The 16,254-nt window shown below is 52.8% G+C and overlaps 5 protein-coding genes across 5 annotated transcripts; 3 read left to right on the forward strand and 2 right to left on the reverse strand.

Annotated features, from left to right (window-relative positions):
* Positions 1 to 2,281: 2,281 nt before the first annotated feature.
* BDP55DRAFT_26621 (transporter particle component) lies at positions 2,282 to 3,371 on the reverse strand. The gene is made up of 4 exons (XM_060566375.1): positions 3,087 to 3,371; positions 3,024 to 3,032; positions 2,742 to 2,964; positions 2,282 to 2,682 (listed from the first exon to the last, which is right to left on the reverse strand). Exons 1-4 carry the CDS (start codon positions 3,119 to 3,121, stop codon positions 2,371 to 2,373), a joined length of 579 nt encoding a protein of 192 aa, XP_060432389.1. The 5' UTR covers positions 3,122 to 3,371; the 3' UTR covers positions 2,282 to 2,370.
* Positions 3,372 to 3,777: 406 nt separating this feature from the next.
* Positions 3,778 to 5,013, forward strand: BDP55DRAFT_691981 (WD repeat domain-containing protein; the record flags this gene model as incomplete). Its single annotated transcript, XM_060577050.1, has 4 exons — positions 3,778 to 3,915; positions 3,971 to 4,097; positions 4,152 to 4,907; positions 4,964 to 5,013. 4 exons carry the CDS (start codon positions 3,778 to 3,780, stop codon positions 5,011 to 5,013), a joined length of 1,071 nt encoding a protein of 356 aa, XP_060432390.1.
* A 1,037-nt stretch (positions 5,014 to 6,050) lies between these two features.
* BDP55DRAFT_654889 (uncharacterized protein) lies at positions 6,051 to 6,788 on the reverse strand. Its single transcript, XM_060574283.1, has one exon. The coding sequence runs from the start codon at positions 6,670 to 6,672 to the stop codon at positions 6,355 to 6,357; it is 318 nt and encodes a 105-aa protein (XP_060432391.1). The 5' UTR covers positions 6,673 to 6,788; the 3' UTR covers positions 6,051 to 6,354.
* A 1,745-nt stretch (positions 6,789 to 8,533) lies between these two features.
* Positions 8,534 to 9,919, forward strand: BDP55DRAFT_726093 (uncharacterized protein; the record flags this gene model as incomplete). Its single annotated transcript, XM_060579093.1, has 3 exons — positions 8,534 to 9,233; positions 9,296 to 9,600; positions 9,671 to 9,919. 3 exons carry the CDS (start codon positions 8,534 to 8,536, stop codon positions 9,917 to 9,919), a joined length of 1,254 nt encoding a protein of 417 aa, XP_060432392.1.
* Positions 9,920 to 12,279: 2,360 nt separating this feature from the next.
* Positions 12,280 to 12,801, forward strand: BDP55DRAFT_629263 (uncharacterized protein; the record flags this gene model as incomplete). Its single annotated transcript, XM_060572000.1, has 1 exon — positions 12,280 to 12,801. The coding sequence occupies one exon, from the start codon at positions 12,280 to 12,282 to the stop codon at positions 12,799 to 12,801; it is 522 nt and encodes a 173-aa protein (XP_060432393.1).
* Between the last annotated feature and the right edge of the window lie 3,453 nt (positions 12,802 to 16,254).

The raw sequence follows: 16,254 nt of genomic DNA on the forward strand, positions 1-16,254 counted from the left end.
CCTTTGCGAGCACTGAACGAGGTACGGGTAGGTAAGGCAAGGCAATAGGCCGCTGCTAATACCAGATAGACGTCGATGGTGGAGGTGAAGCGCGAGGTGAGGCGCGGTGGGCATATTTCAGAATGAACTGCGAATATCTGAGACCGCTTGTTGCCTGAGGCCGCAGATCAAATTGTCAGAGGCAAAAATCGACAATCACCTCCAACTTGCGTGCTTACTTTCCAGCGCCGGGTACTAGGTGAACTGAAAGGCCCTGAAAATGCCCTTAATCTCCGGTGCCTGATGTACCTGATGGACCTACCCAAGGCACCTTAAGGCAGTAGGTATCCGTCAAGGTACGGGCGTGTGGGCCAAAGCCTTGAAGGGCTCTGAGCTACCTTAGCTACCTACCTTAGCTACCTTCTCACCTTACCTATCTAACCTTACCTGTATTCCCACCTACCCATGTTAAGGTCCCTTACCTTACCTGGAGCTCAGATAGCAATCTTAGGTACCTCAGGGCTCATCGGCATGGGAGCCCGGGGTGCCATGCTGGCCGTCGCGTCGTGGCACGTCAAGCTTATGACCCGGTACCGGGTAGTAGCTGCGCGCCGCCTTCACGACCCACGTACCCGATCTTCACACTTCTGCTAACGTCGCATCTTGAATGGACCGCACCAAACGCGCTCCATCAAACGTCTCAGTCAAAATGAGAGCCCGTCCGCTATAGACGCGTCTGCCACCTGCCCTCGAGTTTCTCGTGACGTGAGGTGGGAAGCCCTGAGACCTGACAGAGACTCAGACAAGCGTCCAGACTCCACGGTCCACCCAAGGCACTACGGAAATCCCGCCTCCCGCTTCCACGGGTTTCTTGCTCTAAGGCTGACTGGAAGCTCCATGCACATCTAGAAGCATCGACTTAAGGTGTGTAAGCTTCGGTGACCTGTCCGTCACGTGAGACACACTGTTACAGCAGGCATCTTAAACACGCCAAGCAACGCAGGTACGACCCACGTCCCAACGTCGCCTTGGGATGCGATTGCTGCATTTCGAAGGCCCTTCTGATCTCATTCTAATCGATGCGCCCACCTGTCGATATCATTCGCAGATTCTCTACACCTAGGTAATTAACCCACGCTTTAGTTGGGAAATGAAAGGCAAGCTATGGGCCACAGCACGGACCTCTCGAGCAAGCTTAAGGTTTCGTATAATAATCTCAACAGGAGTGAACTTGATAGCACTTCAATAAATCGCAGCAAGGGTAAATGAACACTGGATATTCGCATATTGTTGTCGCTTGACAATCCTACCATGAGTTCACTTACCGTGCGTACACATTTGCTACTTATGCTCCTTTGCGACATCCCGGCCTGGCTACGTATTTAGTACTCCGTACTGCTAGAACTAGGTCAGAAGAACCCACTTCCCCGTCCCAAGACCCCATGTCGGCTGCCGTGACGCCCCATATTTCCCGATGATCGGCCGGCAGTATTGAATGGAAGGCAGGTGCTGGCCGTACCTTTCTCGCCTTCCGCGAGAAAGCCTATATAGGTCCTGTTGAATCGATTACTGTCACCAGCAACAGCAGGCGTCCCTCTAGGTTGAGGGGTCGGGGGTCAGGACAAACTGGCTGGGTGGTGGAATGGTTCAAGGTCAATAATCAATTTCGCCCACAGCCTACTCGGTCGTACGACAGGCTCCGAGTTCGATTACCAGCAAGTGCACCGAGAGATGTAGCCACACCGGTGGTGAATTCCTTTAGGTACTCACTAGATAAAGCCCTATCGGCCAATCGCCTGGCCTCACCTTGGAGTCAACTCGCCTTATGGCTCAGTCATGAGCATGCGGAAGCAGAAACTCGGTCATCGCAAATACAACTTGTCTAAAGGACGGGAGGAGCAAGCATTGACCCTCCATAGCATCGCTTGCTTCAAGACGCCATAGATAGGTACTTTTCTCCCAAGCTGGTCTGCCTTAACATTGTACTCAGACACAGTAACATCATATCACCATCCACCTTATCGTCAGATCCTCACGTTGACAGGAATGGCTGTGGTATGTATAAATCTCTTTGATATCGTGCAGGTCATATCTGCGGCTAGGCGCTGGACCGGCAGTCTCCATCTTGAGACAGGCGCTATACGCCCGACCTCGATCGATGTTCCCCTGCCTTATGGTTCTATGGAGGTGCTTTTGGCGTGCCGTAGTGGGTGATGAAGCTGGTGTTCCCCTTCATCTCAACGAGCTAATAGAGGACCAAGTCTGCGGGCTGTTCCCAGCCTTCTATCGACGATAACAAGCTTGCGTCGAGGCGGAGAAACCCATTGAAGCATCGAACCTGCTGTCCGGGTGTAGTAAAGAGCAAAGTGGCATTGCAATATGTAATACCATCTAGTCATCTTCGGGAGGAAGCTCGTCATCAATGTACCGCACTAATGATACCCTCATCTCCGTCGTGTCGTGGCCTCGCAGAACGTCGCTGATAAAGTGCGCTTCAACCTGCATCTGCACCATCTCAAGAGCTCCCCGCAACACTCCGCAAAAAATGTTGGAGTACCAGAGCTCATCCTGCGCTCGCTCGTCGTCGGGCAGTTCGACAAAGTCTGCGAGGGGATTTTCGTCAAACACAAGCGAGAACTGTTTGTTGTCCGTCGTCCAGTTGGTCACCTGTGGTGTGATATTTAGAAATATCTTGAAGCCGACCTAACGTTCGCAATGGTCAGCATGCCGGCTCAATGGTCGACGATTCAAGGGGTCCGTACTCTTGCAATGACGTCTGCGGTCTCGCGAAAGTTTGCGCATCTCTTCATTGTGTTCGACTTTGCCAAATAATCCTCAATGAGACGAAGACCGATGTTGTATCCCATCTTGTCTAGCTGCTTGTTGACCTCCACATAGTCGCCATCGTAGTCTTTGCACAACTGCGCAACAATTGTTCCGTAGGTGAGAGTTACGAGCTCGGCGTTGACTTTGTCTATACGAGTTCTACAATCGAGCATGTCAGACTTGTTCGCTTTTCGGCATTCGGGTGCCACACAACGTACTTCCAGATTCTGTTGAACAATTAGCTTCTGTCAACCACGCTCGGGTCTGGCTGAGAAACGCACTCTTCTCCCAAGCGGGTTGCTTTGCTTGCGGCCATGGTTTTTGTAGACGTCTGCCAAAATAGTAAGGGAGGGAAGGATCGCCGACGTCAGATGGCTGGTATTGTGGAAGTGGCTGCCGCCTCGGATCGCAACCACGTCACGTTGTTGGCGTGGGCTGTCTTGGGACCTGTCGCACAGGGAAGTCCAGTCGCAAGTATTCGAGATTGGAGAGTCTGGCGTTCGCGAGGGTTATTGATGTCGTTGGTTGTCGTACTGATCGAAATTGAACGTGAGGCTGCGGATGGACGGTGAGGTACCAAATGGTGTTCGTGGACATCGATGAGGTTAAAGATAAGATAAGCTGCTGGGAGGAGCAAAGCTACGGATACCTACCCCATATGTATTTTACGTGCAGCTAGGTAGGGTAAGGCACCTTGAAGCAAGGTATGGATATCAATGAGATGGGCGCTCCAGCACGGCTCTGAATTGAGGTCCCACCTTTAGCTCGGGGGTCGGCAGAAGCAAGCTCCGTCCGCATCCCAGCCTCGCATGGACCAATGATCTCAGCTAGCACATTTTCTCTGGTCAACAACCACCTGCCCGATTCAATTGACATCCAATACGACGTGAGAAAGCACGATACACGCAATACAACGATTCTGCGTCGAACAGAATACCTTCGAGCTTTGAAAATCATCCGACAACCGCAGTCATGTCTGCTGAGAAGAGACCGGCGGATGACGAGCTGGGCGCTGGCCAGATGATCGTAAAGCGTCAGAATGTGGGATCTTCAACAGGAGCTTTGGCAAGGCTCAACGCCTCAGGAAAGAGCAGCGCATTAGTGCAGACGGTAGGCGATCACTTTGCAGTGCCAATTGGAAAGTTACTGACGACCTAGCCGACAGACACCGCGTACGAGTAACCTCCAGGCACCGGTCATGGAACTATCCGGCCACTCGGGCGAGATCTTTGCTGCGAAATTCGATCCAACGGGCAATTTTATCGCCTCAGGATCTATGGACAGAAGCATTTGTTGGTTAACCTCTGTCCTGCATCACCGGCGAGGTGAAACTAACTCGTGAGTAGTGTTGTGGCGAACGTATGGTGATTGCGAAAACTACGGCATCCTTAATGGCCATCGAGGCGCAATTCTAGATCTGCAGTGGTCGAGGGACTCAAAAATAGTCTTCTCGGCTTCGGCAGATATGCATCTTGCAAGTTGGGACCTCGAGAACGGAACCAGAATACGAAGATACATCGGCCACGAAGAGATTGTCAACACCGTGGACCTCAGCAAACGAGGCGAGGATATGCTAGTCAGCGGAAGTGACGATGGCTCTATCGGCTTGTGGGATCCGAGGTCAAAGAACGCAGCAGACTACATCCAGACAGAATTCCCCATTACGGCCATTGCCATGTCGGAGGCTGGAAACGAGGTCTATACGGGAGGTATCGACAATGACATCAAGGTCTGGGACCTGCGCAAGAAGTCGGTCGTGTACTCGATGCTGGGGCACCAAGACACGATCACTTCACTCAGAGTCTCTCCAGACTCGCAATCTTTGCTTTCATATGCCATGGACTCCACGGTAAGGACATGGGACATTCGGCCGTTTGCCCCTACCGATAGAGCCATCAGAACGTTCGACGGCGCTTCCATGGGTTTGGAGAAGAATCTCATCAAGGCTAGCTGGGATTCCGAAGGCAAGAAGGTGGCCGTCGGTTCCGGGGACGGTACTGCGACTATCTGGTCCAGCGAGACTGGAAAGCTCATGTACAAGCTTCCGGGCCACAAGGGAACCGTCAACTGTGTCGAGTTTGCGCCCGGGACGGAGCCAATAGGTGAGCATTTCTTCTCTTCGCGGTCCCAGCGACATTTGGCTGACAAATTTTGACAGTACTTTCCGCATCGTCCGACCGGAATATGCTGCTTGGGGAGCTACGGTGAGGGAAGCCATCCCCAGCACACTTCTTCCATTCTAGCGACATCGTCGAAGCTTAGTGCGCGCCCTCTGATGTTGCGGCAAATCAATCTTTGCCTGCATGCTTTTGGTGCGAACCAGGCTGTGCGTAGGCGGCTGAGAGACGCTCGATGGGTATGCAATCCATAAATCATCGCAACACCAACAAGCTAGGAACGTTTGGTCCTAGCGGCCGATACCGAGTCTCGGTATCTGCCATCTGCAAAGTCACATCATCCCGGTACAGCAGCAACAGGGACATACACGGGGCACGAGCATAAGTGTCCTGTATTGATGATGGCAGGCGCTTCAAGAGCACTGGAGTATATCAAACAAGACAAAGGCGGACAGACACATTCGGGAACTGCCGCTTTGAACTGCAGGAAAATGCCGATATCGGCGATTCGCTCCGTGCCATTGCCAGCTGCAGAGGGCTTACGTAGGGAGTCTGGGCGATGCGTGTTTGTTGGCGAGTGACATGGCCCAGGAATGCTCATCTGATGTGTCTTCGTTTTGTCTCCTAAGGGTAACCTTGAGACAAGATCGCGTGGTTCAATTCACAAGAAACACAATTCGAGCACTGCACCTTCAACAATGAGTAATTCGGCTTGGCAGAAGCATGGTTCACAAATAATTTACTCTGGTAATGATATAATGTTACAGATGTGTCCAAATAGCTAAACTGCCCAATGCCCGATGTCCTAGAAAAAGTTATGGACCCCGTGTTCCCTCTTTCAATTATGTGGTGCGCGGCCGTGATGCGGGATTTCATGGGACATTGAACTCTATCGGCTTCTGGAGGAATTGGAAACGCAGCTCGGAGGTCGTAACATTGCGCAACCTGACGATCCGAGGGCGAATCACAGAGTTGAAAGGACACAAGTGTTGAATGCCGTAACTTTGGACGGTGACGCGGATGGGCTTCGGCTCCGAGTGTCTAAGTGTTCTACGTAGTCTGCCTGTCTTAACTCAACTGGCGGTCGATTCGCAAGACCTTCTCTAGCTGTCACTTCCATACTGACAGCAGCTATCGTCGATCATGGTTCTTGAGTCTTTGTAGGCGTACGCTGAGGTAATATCACGAGAGAGAGAGAGAGAGAGAGAGAGAGAGAGACGACAGCGATGGCTGGTTGCGACAACGACAAGCGCAATTCCGTTATCGTTGAAGCCAGTGTCCGCAAGTCATCCGAGCACAGTCAATTGGAAGGCTACTCCTCTCTGGATCATGGATGTTTTCTATAAGGGGATATCTGATTATAAGTGGAGGCTCGCGCCAATATGGAGTTGGCCCCCACATCAGAGGAAGAGGCGTGGGTTTTCAGTGTTCACTAAGAGTACGGATAGATCCCAGGCTTGCCAGGGTCCATCACAGGAGCTTGACCATGGGAACCATCTAAATCCAACCGAGACGAATGATCCGCAAAGGACGCTAAGCTGAGGCGCCAAAGACTGCTATTCTTGCCGCCAATGTCACCTGATATTACTTTTCCTAGTTTTTGTGCACATCTCGGAGTTGCAGGCAGCATAGGAATGGAAAGCGAACTGAGCAGTTGGACTGTTGACAGGATGCAAGTTGGAGGAGACTCAAAACGCCAAACGCCAAACGCCAAACGCCAGCCCAAACCGAGGGCGGCCTGGGTTGGCATCCCTTTCTTCAAGACATTCTAAAACTCCAATGAGAGAGCCCCTTTCCGCGCGCCATTACGGTCTAGTCCGAATAAAGGTTGGCGCGCGTCGATACAAGAATCCGAAACACGTTTTCTTCTCCAGCCGGCCCCCTGAGCCCTTCCTCCCATCAGGTACGTATCCCAAGTCCCACCGTCTCCCACGCGCTGCGGCACTGCAGAGAGTTGTGATGGTGTCCGAGGTCAACTCATCCGCCCCTTACGATTGGTTCCCATGTTCCCAGTAGCAACCCCCTTGACTGCTTGTGCAACACTCCAATTGTCAGAGAAGTCAATAAACGAAGGGTGAACCCGACCCGTCCAGCACTCCTACCGTCTGCGCCGAGTCTTCAAGAGTTCAGACTGCAAGCATTCGTAGGTCTGTGAGAGCCCAAGACGGAGGGAGGCTTTCCTGCATTATCCTTGCCGTCCTTGACTCGGTTTCATTGCATACGAAGTACCTACCTCACCTTACCTCAAGGCTCACGGATACATTCCCATCCATCTCATCTCATCTCTCTACGGAGGTACGAAGTAATGAATCGCCCACACAGAGTCTGAGCCAAGCCGAGACTACCTTGAGGCTGTCGTATGTAGGTAGTATGCAAGGGTCTAAATGCAGATATTGTGTACGGAGTACGGAGTATTACCGCTTGTTCACATCCCCGACGCCGCACACTCAGTGCGTTTCCTCCCCCAATCCCCCTCTCCCTCGTCAGATCCTACTCATCTCCTGCCCTCTCAAGCACCCCTACCCCGTCTGCTCGTTACTCCTTCAAGGTTCTCCAGAGTCGCAAGTCGCAGAATCCCAGGTACATTGGGATGAGACTGGCGGGGCGTTTGTGTGACCAAGTTCGCCGCTTGCTTTTCTTGTCCTGTCCAGTGGCACCGTCCACTGATCCCCGAACGACACAGATCTGATCCAACCGCATGCTGCAGACGCCAGACTCGTTAGCCCATCGACACCTCCTTACCTCTCATATTTGGCTTGACATTGAATACTTCCTCCCTCGCATTACCTAGCCCTGCTTTGGACCGAACTGCTGGTTGAGGTCGCCGGCGGACCACGAAGAAGACGCTCGGAAACGACGCCTACCACCCTGTTCTTTGGTTACCGTTGGACCAGAGCACTTCGCTCTCCTCTCCTCTCGGTCCATCTGTGTTCTCTTCCTTCTTCACCAATCCACATCGCGCCCGGCGTCATGTTGGCGCCAGCTGCCTTTCTGGCATTGTCTTCATCTTCTGCTTCTTGCTAGCCCGCCTGGCCTTCTCGCCCTCATTGTCAAATTAGTACATTTCCCTTCTTCCTTCACAAGTAACGCTGTCTGTAGACCGTCGCTTGTTTCTCTTAGCTCCGGGAGCCACATTACCTAGCCAACGTTACCCTTCTTGATACCCTCCCAAGCTGTTCTCTTGCGACCGCGAGTATCAGCCTCCCTTCGACCACTCAAGACGCCCCTTTTCATCCCTTTGGACGTCCTTTATCAACCAACCCACCATCAAGTCATCGATCACCGTCATTGGTGCTTTACAGCCGTTTCCCAGCCGTTGCTGGTAGCCCGCCACTGCCGCACTAAGAGACAAGATAACCTTTGTTCTTCTCATCGCGGCTGACTCGATTTCTTTGTGCCACTGGCCAAGAGGGGAACCTCACCGTTGCGTTCTACGCCTCCAGCGCCATCGACGACTTTTACTGTACGACGACGAAACCCTGGACGACTATTTGCGCTTGCTCGACCGACACGTATACCCAAGAATGAGAGGAGCTTGAACGGTGATAACTTCAGCTCATCTGCCATCTCTCGGCGGCAAAGTGTTTGGCCCATAACTCAGCTCACTCGTCATGGACTTTCTTCGGCGAGGGCGTTCCTCGCAGGGGGAGGATATTGAGCAGCAGGCTCTGGCAGGCCCATCTACACAACCAGAAATGGAAGAGGGCTCACGGCCTCGATCGAGGCGCTTGCCTGGCACAAGGCCTTCCCTCTCCTCAAGGAGGCGTCCAGGCAATGGGATGCAAAGGCTAGAAGACGAGGAATCTGACAGCCCGAAAACACCACGCTTCAATATTGGCCTGCCGACACTGCCAGGAACCCGTCTGAACCTGCCACACCTCGCGAGAACATGGACCAGCGGTTCCAATGGCACCGATTCGCGGCCCAACTCGACAACGCAACAACCCCTAAACCGAGTCGACGAGTCTGCTTCCCCCGAACCGCCCATGACGAGAGCTGCTGGACAACCGCCAGCTACGACCCGGGTGACGATGCCGGCGCCCGTCGCACGGCGCCCCGAAATCGAAACCTCCAGCGGGACGAGGAGGTTCACCGGGCCAGATCCCGCAGAGATGCATCTGGCGAACATGGCACAGGAAGGTCGGCGGCGCAGACGACGGGCACATCGCCGACAGCAACATGACGATAATAGCGAGGGGCATCCTAAACGATTTCTGCTCTGTATTCCCTGGCCAAAGTCACGGCGTATGCGATCGCAGATTCTCCGATGCTTCATTTCAGGCGGATTCCTGACGCTCCTCCTCGCCGTCTGTAAGTGGTGTCCTACTTTGGCAAGTGTTTAGCGTAGTATTGGAGACTAACCACTTCAACAGATCTAGCACTCTCCCTTACACAGAATATCCGCAGCAGCGAGTTTACGGTCTTGTTGATTCTCATCATTTTGTTCGTCACGATATTCTTCTGTCACGGCTTGATCCGGTTATGCATGCTTGTCATCCGGCCACGGGTCGACGACGAGGCCAGACCGCCGATGCCGCAACTCTTGGCACCCGGGGGCTACGCTGTGCCACGAGAACCGATCCGAGTCGTGCTGGCGCGCGATGAAGAGGAGCAAGGGGAGGTCAGCGAGGCGGTCTTGGCCAAGCCCCCAGCCTACGGCCTATGGCGAGAGAGTGTGGTATGTACTTATATATGAAACGTGGTATTGCACGTACGTGGGAATCCCTTGATTGACACATTCCACGCAGAGGGTTGATCCCAACCGCATCTACTGGCAGCGCAACCCGAACGCCACACCGAACGAGGGAACATCTAGTCGTGGAGGAAGCAGCACCGGTCCTCGACCACCATCATACGCATCAGAGGACGGAGTGAGCTACGTCGTCGAGGCTCGACCCCGATCCATGGCCCCGGCAGCGATGACTGACGTACCAACCCCACTGCCTACGCACCCTTCCGAAATGGGACGGTTGGGTGAACACAGGAGCGCGTGGTAAAACATATAAACGAGAATCGAACCTGCCACGGTGATGGCAGAGAGTAACGAAAGAAAAAGAGCCCGCACTCGTTGAGCGGAGAGAGAGGGGCATGTTTTATTATACTGAATTGCTTTTTTTGCTGCGTAGGCGCTGGCGATTTTTGTAAGAACATCGATGTTTTCAACTCGAGATCTGGCGCAGGCAGCAGAAGCAGAACCAAGTGCATGCAAAATGGCGACGTCCCGAATGAGGGTCTTACATGCAAATCTTTACAGACCATTTTCGAACTGGGGGGCGCAACGTCATCTTTGGTATTTAAAGAAGTCACGGAAATGTAATATAAGAGAGGAGGCATGCCACAGGTGATCTTGAGAGGAGTCAAGTAGAACACACCTGCGAGAATGAAAAAAATACGTGACTACACGTTTCCAGTGTTGTTGAAGCATGACAACTGTTGGCTGCGGGGTGTCCTGCGAGAGTGGTTCCACAACATGGCTGGGCTTACGTCTACCCCGGACGGACGGGCTTGAGATCAAACTTCTTCTGCAGAGCCGCCAGCGGTAAGGCGTAACACTACCGTTCGTTGTGGGAATACACACTGTTTAACACTGTCGTTTGGCATTACTACAAGATTATTGCAGTATATATAGACTTGACCGTATCCCTGGGTTTCTATACTATTTAACTTTAACTCTTTTTATGTATTACGTTTTATTTCTTTATTTTTTACTTTTTTTTACTTAAAAAATCATTGAAATGATAATTTTGACAACGATGACTTTGACAAAATATTTTCTTTAATAAAAAGGATATTTGGGGTTGTGGGAATGTAGAGAAAAGATTGGTGCCTCATATATACGTGCGGGCGGCGGCAATTCCGTAGCTGCACCAAGAAGCTAGGCAGAATTCTACATCTCGTCCTGCGCAGGATCACGACGCAGTAGCAAACCCTATGTGATAAAGTCGTACATGCCGCGTCTTCACTCAAGTACTCTGGCTTCCAACTCTTACCTGTGAACTCCGTCTGTGAGCAAACAGAAACAGCTGTCCGTGATCATCTACGAGGCTGCATTGCGCAAGCTCAGAAGCTCAGTATGCGGGTGTCCACAGAACTATTCCACTGCGAATTCCTGCTTTTCGACCCTGCAAGCCACTTGGAATAGAAAACCCCCGGACCTATGGCCCCGGGGGCGGGCGGGGAGGTGACATTGAGACATGTCCAAGTGTCGCGACACACGGACAATTTACATTGAACCAGGTCAGGAACCGCCACATGGACGCCATGCGGACCGGGGTTGACACATATACTACGACACCTTTTTTCTCACTCTGGCCATTTTTTTTCCTGGGCGGCACATTCAGGTGGGTATGCGCTATGAGGCTTTTTGGTCCGGATGATGGTTTCCAAGTTTGCTCAAGTGTACTCTCTTAGCGCGCGGAGTCACGAGGGCTGGACTAAGGGGAAAGTGCTAAAAGGAGGAGAGTACCTAGAGATTCTAGATGGCGAGTTGCGGACAGTGAAATAGGCTCCATCTCTGTGTATACTGCCGAGGTGGATGTTTGTGCGCTCGTGTTTGTTATGTGCTTTGATCCAGAGGTTGAGAACATGGGCCTCTAGTTCATCAGGAGTCAAGTATCCGTACTCCGTACTGCCAAGTGATTATGTGAGATTGGTTGGTTTACATACTCTTAGTCACTAGACGAGATGTAACGTGGAGGTAGGTGAGCACGTGGTGAGGTTGTTCAGGGTGAGGGCAAGGTTTGTGAGAAAAGGGCAACATGAAACTTACCTCGCGCTTCCAGTTTTGGCAAGGTCTGGCGCAGCGGAAGACGTGCTGAGTAAGACAAGTTTGAACTCTGTTTGATACTACGGGCTATCTGTATACGTGTTGGGTGCGGCGTATCAAGTTGACCCTGGTGAACGAGGTAGAAGTGAGTATGAGGAAGCCCTTCAACCGGTAAATCGAGGACGAGGTGAGAAGGACGTGGTCGAGAGCCGAGACTAAAAAGAAAGAGTCTCGTCAAAAGATGACCATTGACCGGGAGCAGGGGCCTTGGATAACGATTGACTTGTCGGGGCATCGTTGTGAGACCTGGCCCGAGCGGCGAGAGGGGAGGGGAGGCTTGTTTCTCCCCGCCCTCCACTTTTAACGACTCTTAGGTAGTTGCTTGCCTGCGTCTTCAGTGCTGAGTCTCGACATCGTGATAAGCAACTGCACTTCATGGTCTATACTCCCCTCATGGTCTGTGTCGAATGTGAGACAGACTGACAGCGTCTTGATCATGTCCGACGGACCGACGTTGACCTTCGCTACTATTTCCGCCGTCTGTCCATGTTTCTCCCACATATAAGTTGATATGCAAGAGCTTCCACCCACATGGGCTTGGAAACTCGGGATGAAAAGGGGGTTTCTTCTTTGCATTTCGTTTGTAGGACGTGGAATGTATCGAATCATCCAAAGGAAGCATCGGTCATTGGCGGATGTGGGATGTGGGAGGAGAAGCGGGTGCTTGTATCTGCAGGTGCAGCGCAAGCCGCAAATGCAAGGGATGCAGTTCCAAGCGAGTGCATATCAAGCGCAAGTGCAACTTTTTCAAGTTCCATGGGCCATGGCATCGTGAGGTACAAGGTTTCCAAGTGCCCGGACCGAGAGAACCGGACTCGATTTGCAATTGACCAGTTGACACCATCTCAAGTTGAGTTCCACTCTTCAGGTGTGCGCTCTGTGATAGTCGGCCAGTGTGAAGGTATTGCGCAAGTTAGTGTGATGAATACCTCGCTCTCAGAGTCGCAACCCATCATGGGAATGTCGTGGCCTTCCAACAGAGCCAGGAGACGGAGGGAATCCAGAGCCAGAGTGAATTGGTTGGATTGTTGCAAACGCGCTACGCCGATTTGAGGTAGACGTCCCACACGCACCTTTCCTCCCGGTCGTCTCCTGCCACACGCGCTTCTCCAACCCAGTCAAGCCCAGCCCATCCCGCTCAGAGCACCTCAATTCAGCCAGCCCGGTCCCGTCCTTTCCCTTTCTCGTCAAGTTCGGGAAGGGGGTTGCTTAGTTACAAGGTACCTCGAGGTTCCCATCCAACGCTACCTAACCTTCCTTCCTATGACTGGGTGGGAGAGGGGGGAAGTGGTTGGAAGAGAAGGAGTGGCTGACTGTTGGTATCAGTTCATTTGTCAGTTTCTCAAAAAGATGAAGTGTCAGAGACTGAGAGTAGTTGTGGTAGCAGGAAGAGGCTGTGGGAAAGCCGAAGGGAAAGATAGCGGAGAAGGTGGATGAAGTAGATTTCACCAAACAGGGTAGGAGATGGGTGTGATAAATGTAGCCATCCTTTTTTGGATGTCTTATTTCCTTGTCATGTACCCCCATCCTTCTGAGGTAGCCTTCCGGTCTTGTATAGATGCCACTTCTCACGCACTGGTACCAAAAGAACCTTGTTCCGACTCGACCTCATTCTGTGTGGTGTTTTGAAAAGTTTTCGCCTACGTGAAGTCCGATGGTCGTGTGAGCTAAAAACCTAAGGTAAGTGCAAGGCAGGTTGTCAATTGAGGTGCCACCTGCCTTGCTTGCATTCCATTCCATTCTAAGGTCAGGTGAGGTACATTAGGTTCATGGGAACTAGGTGGGAAGGGAGGAATACCGCACCAGTATCCGTACCTACCTAGCCTACCTTAGTAGGTATCCGTACCTGACAAAGTAGAACCCAAGGAAGCGGCAAGAGAATATAACTCGGAAGCACGTTTCCTCGCCTCCGTTCTCTGTTTCCCACTTGCACCCAATTCGTCCCAGTCCCAATCCAGGTTCCAGTCCCTGGTTCCATTCAACCTGAATTCACCCCCGCTACCTTAGCTTACCGCGCGTGCCTTACCTCACTCACTCTCTCACCTGGCCACTTGCGCTTACCTCCTCCTCCTCCCAATTACTAGACCCCTCCTCCTCCACAAATTATTATTTCCCCCCTTCCCGCATATTCAACCGCATTTTCTCTTCGAAACAAACTCGACGTCCCCGATTTTCCCAAAGGCAATTTTTCGCGAAAAGGTGAGTTTCGCCCTCGACCCTTCGTTCCTGCATTTTGCATTCTGTCCGCACAATTCCCATTCGCTCTTGCCTGCCTCCCGGTACCTTACTTTTACCCCTCTGTCCTTCTACCCAGCCCTCTCCCCCTCGTCGTCTGCTCCCTGCTGCCATGTGGTGGTGCCGTGACGTTTCTTCGCCGTGCCGTCGCATCAAGTGCATGCGACGACCGACCCGGAAGTCCAGCCCATCGCGGTAGTGAGTAGCAGGAGCAACCAGCAGCAGCAACGGCCATTTCTCTAGTCTATCCGGACTGTCAGCGCCAATATTTGCATCAGCATCAGCATCGGCATCATCATTCGGTCCACACTCGGCTTGCATCGCATCGCAGCGCAACTCGTTTCCAGCGAGCGCAACCTAAAACATTCTGCCTCCCATCTACTCTGATTCAGATCTGGAGACCAGTTAGCCATTTCTTTGTAGCCGGACTCATTTGCGCAAAGCGACCAGCTTCGAAGATGCGCCAACCCCGCCTATCGTTGGCCTGGTCGCAATTCCGCACACCCACGCCGAGTTTCGCGCTTCACAGTCGTGTGCCCTACTGCGAACACAATGCAGCGATCCAATTTGGCACACCATTTCCACATTGAACCACAGCCGCAGTTGCATCGGCCTACCGCATACCACATCGACCCGGTTACCGATTCTCGGCCCTCCGTCAGTGTTGAACCCGGAGTCGCACAATTGCGCCGTCTCGCTTGCTACTATCCCCGCTACCCCGGCCCCGCGCACTTGCGCTCGAGTCGATGCGCCGCTCTCAAAAGCCCTTGGTGGATCGTCTTGGATAATCCCTCACGTCAACTTCAGCCGCTCGCCACTACGCTAGTGGACAGATTCCGTACTGGGCGGCTGTTGGGATATCTCTCCGTCGAGCAGGACCACCAAAAGCTACAATATCTCTCTTTGCCGAGAAGGTCGCGCTGAGCTGGATTGCGGCACTTGCGCCTCTGTCTTAAAAGAGTTTGGTCCTCCCCAATTAGATACGCGACACTGCGACCTACACTGCGATCCGGATACTGCTGCTGCTGCTGCTGCTGCTTTGCAACTTCGAGGATGCGGGCTCCTGCTGTGCTGGACCAAACATTCCGAAGAACATGGCGAAACATTAGTCGATCAACTTCACTCTAACTAACATGCCAAATCCTAGTCTCACACTATCCAAAATGTCTTCCCTCTCTCGTCGCGCCTGCTATAAGTGTGGCAATGTTGGCCACTATGCCGAGGTTTGCTCTTCCGCCGAGCGTCTCTGCTACAACTGTGAGTCACTTACCACTTAATGGTATGTTAGGCATATCATTGATGCGAGATTGTAGGCAAGCAACCCGGCCACGAGTCTAACGGCTGCCCTCTGCCCCGCACCACCGAGGCTAAGCAGTGCTACCACTGCCAGGGTCTCGGCCATGTTCAGGCTGACTGCCCGACCTTGCGCCTGAGCGGCGCTGGCACGAGTGGCCGCTGCTACAACTGCGGACAGCCCGGCCACCTTGCGGTAAGGAACTCCATTTCTAGAAATCAGTGCTCAGATTATTGACGTTTGAGAAGCGCGCCTGCCCCAACCCCGCTGGTGTCAACATGGGCCGCGGTGGCCCCCCGGTTCCCCGTGGCGGATATGGTGGCTACGGCCGCGGTGCCTTCACCGGTGGCCCCCGTCCTGCTACCTGCTACAAGTGCGGTGGTCCTAACCACTTCGCGAGAGACTGCCAGGCTCAGGCCATGAAGTGTTACGCTTGCGGCAAGCTTGGCCACATCTCTCGTGACTGCACTGCCCCCAACGGCGGTCCTCTTAACACTGCTGGCAAGACCTGCTACCAGTGCGGCGAGGCCGGTCACATCTCCCGCGATTGCCCCCAGAAGAACACCAACGGCGAGATCCCTAACGACGTTGATCTGTCGGCTGCTCCTGGCATCCCTCAGCCCGCTGTTGCGCCTATTGCGCCTATTGCCCCCGTTGCTTAGACAGCGATTGTTGGTCATGTTCTCTCGAGGACGTTGCGACTTCTTGGGCTAGGCCTAAGGGTGTAAGCCGCCGCCTTGATGCAGCTACCATCACAAAACTTTTGCGGCCCTTCTTCAGCGATGTCGCTTTCATTTATCTGCACTACGACCAATCCTTACGCCTTTTGAACATCACCTCAACTGCACCTTCCCCCTTTCATTCTGGTTATTACTTCAATCTATGCATAAAACGGGCATGTCGCCAAATGGCATCCTTTGCTTTTACATGGCGTCTACACGGATTCCCCTTCATCAACACGATTCATTTTCTGGAAC

Source organism: Colletotrichum godetiae (assembly GCF_030913485.1).
Source record: "Colletotrichum godetiae strain CBS 193.32 chromosome Unknown BDP55scaffold_10, whole genome shotgun sequence".
In the NCBI taxonomy this organism is placed as follows: domain Eukaryota; kingdom Fungi; phylum Ascomycota; class Sordariomycetes; order Glomerellales; family Glomerellaceae; genus Colletotrichum; species Colletotrichum godetiae.

What these genes read in the sequence shown, in the direction of transcription:
- BDP55DRAFT_26621 (XM_060566375.1), bottom strand. Translation starts at nt 3,121, where the DNA reads ATGGCCGCAAGCAAAGCAACCCGCTTGGGAGAAGA. An exon ending in CCGCAGACGTCATTGCAAGA is followed by an intron (nt 2,683 to 2,741) that starts GTACGGACCCCT and finishes TGCGAACGTTAG; the next exon opens with GTCGGCTTCAAGATATTTCT.
- BDP55DRAFT_654889 (XM_060574283.1), bottom strand. Translation starts at nt 6,672, where the DNA reads ATGCCAACCCAGGCCGCCCTCGGTTTGGGCTGGCGTTTGGCGTTTGGC.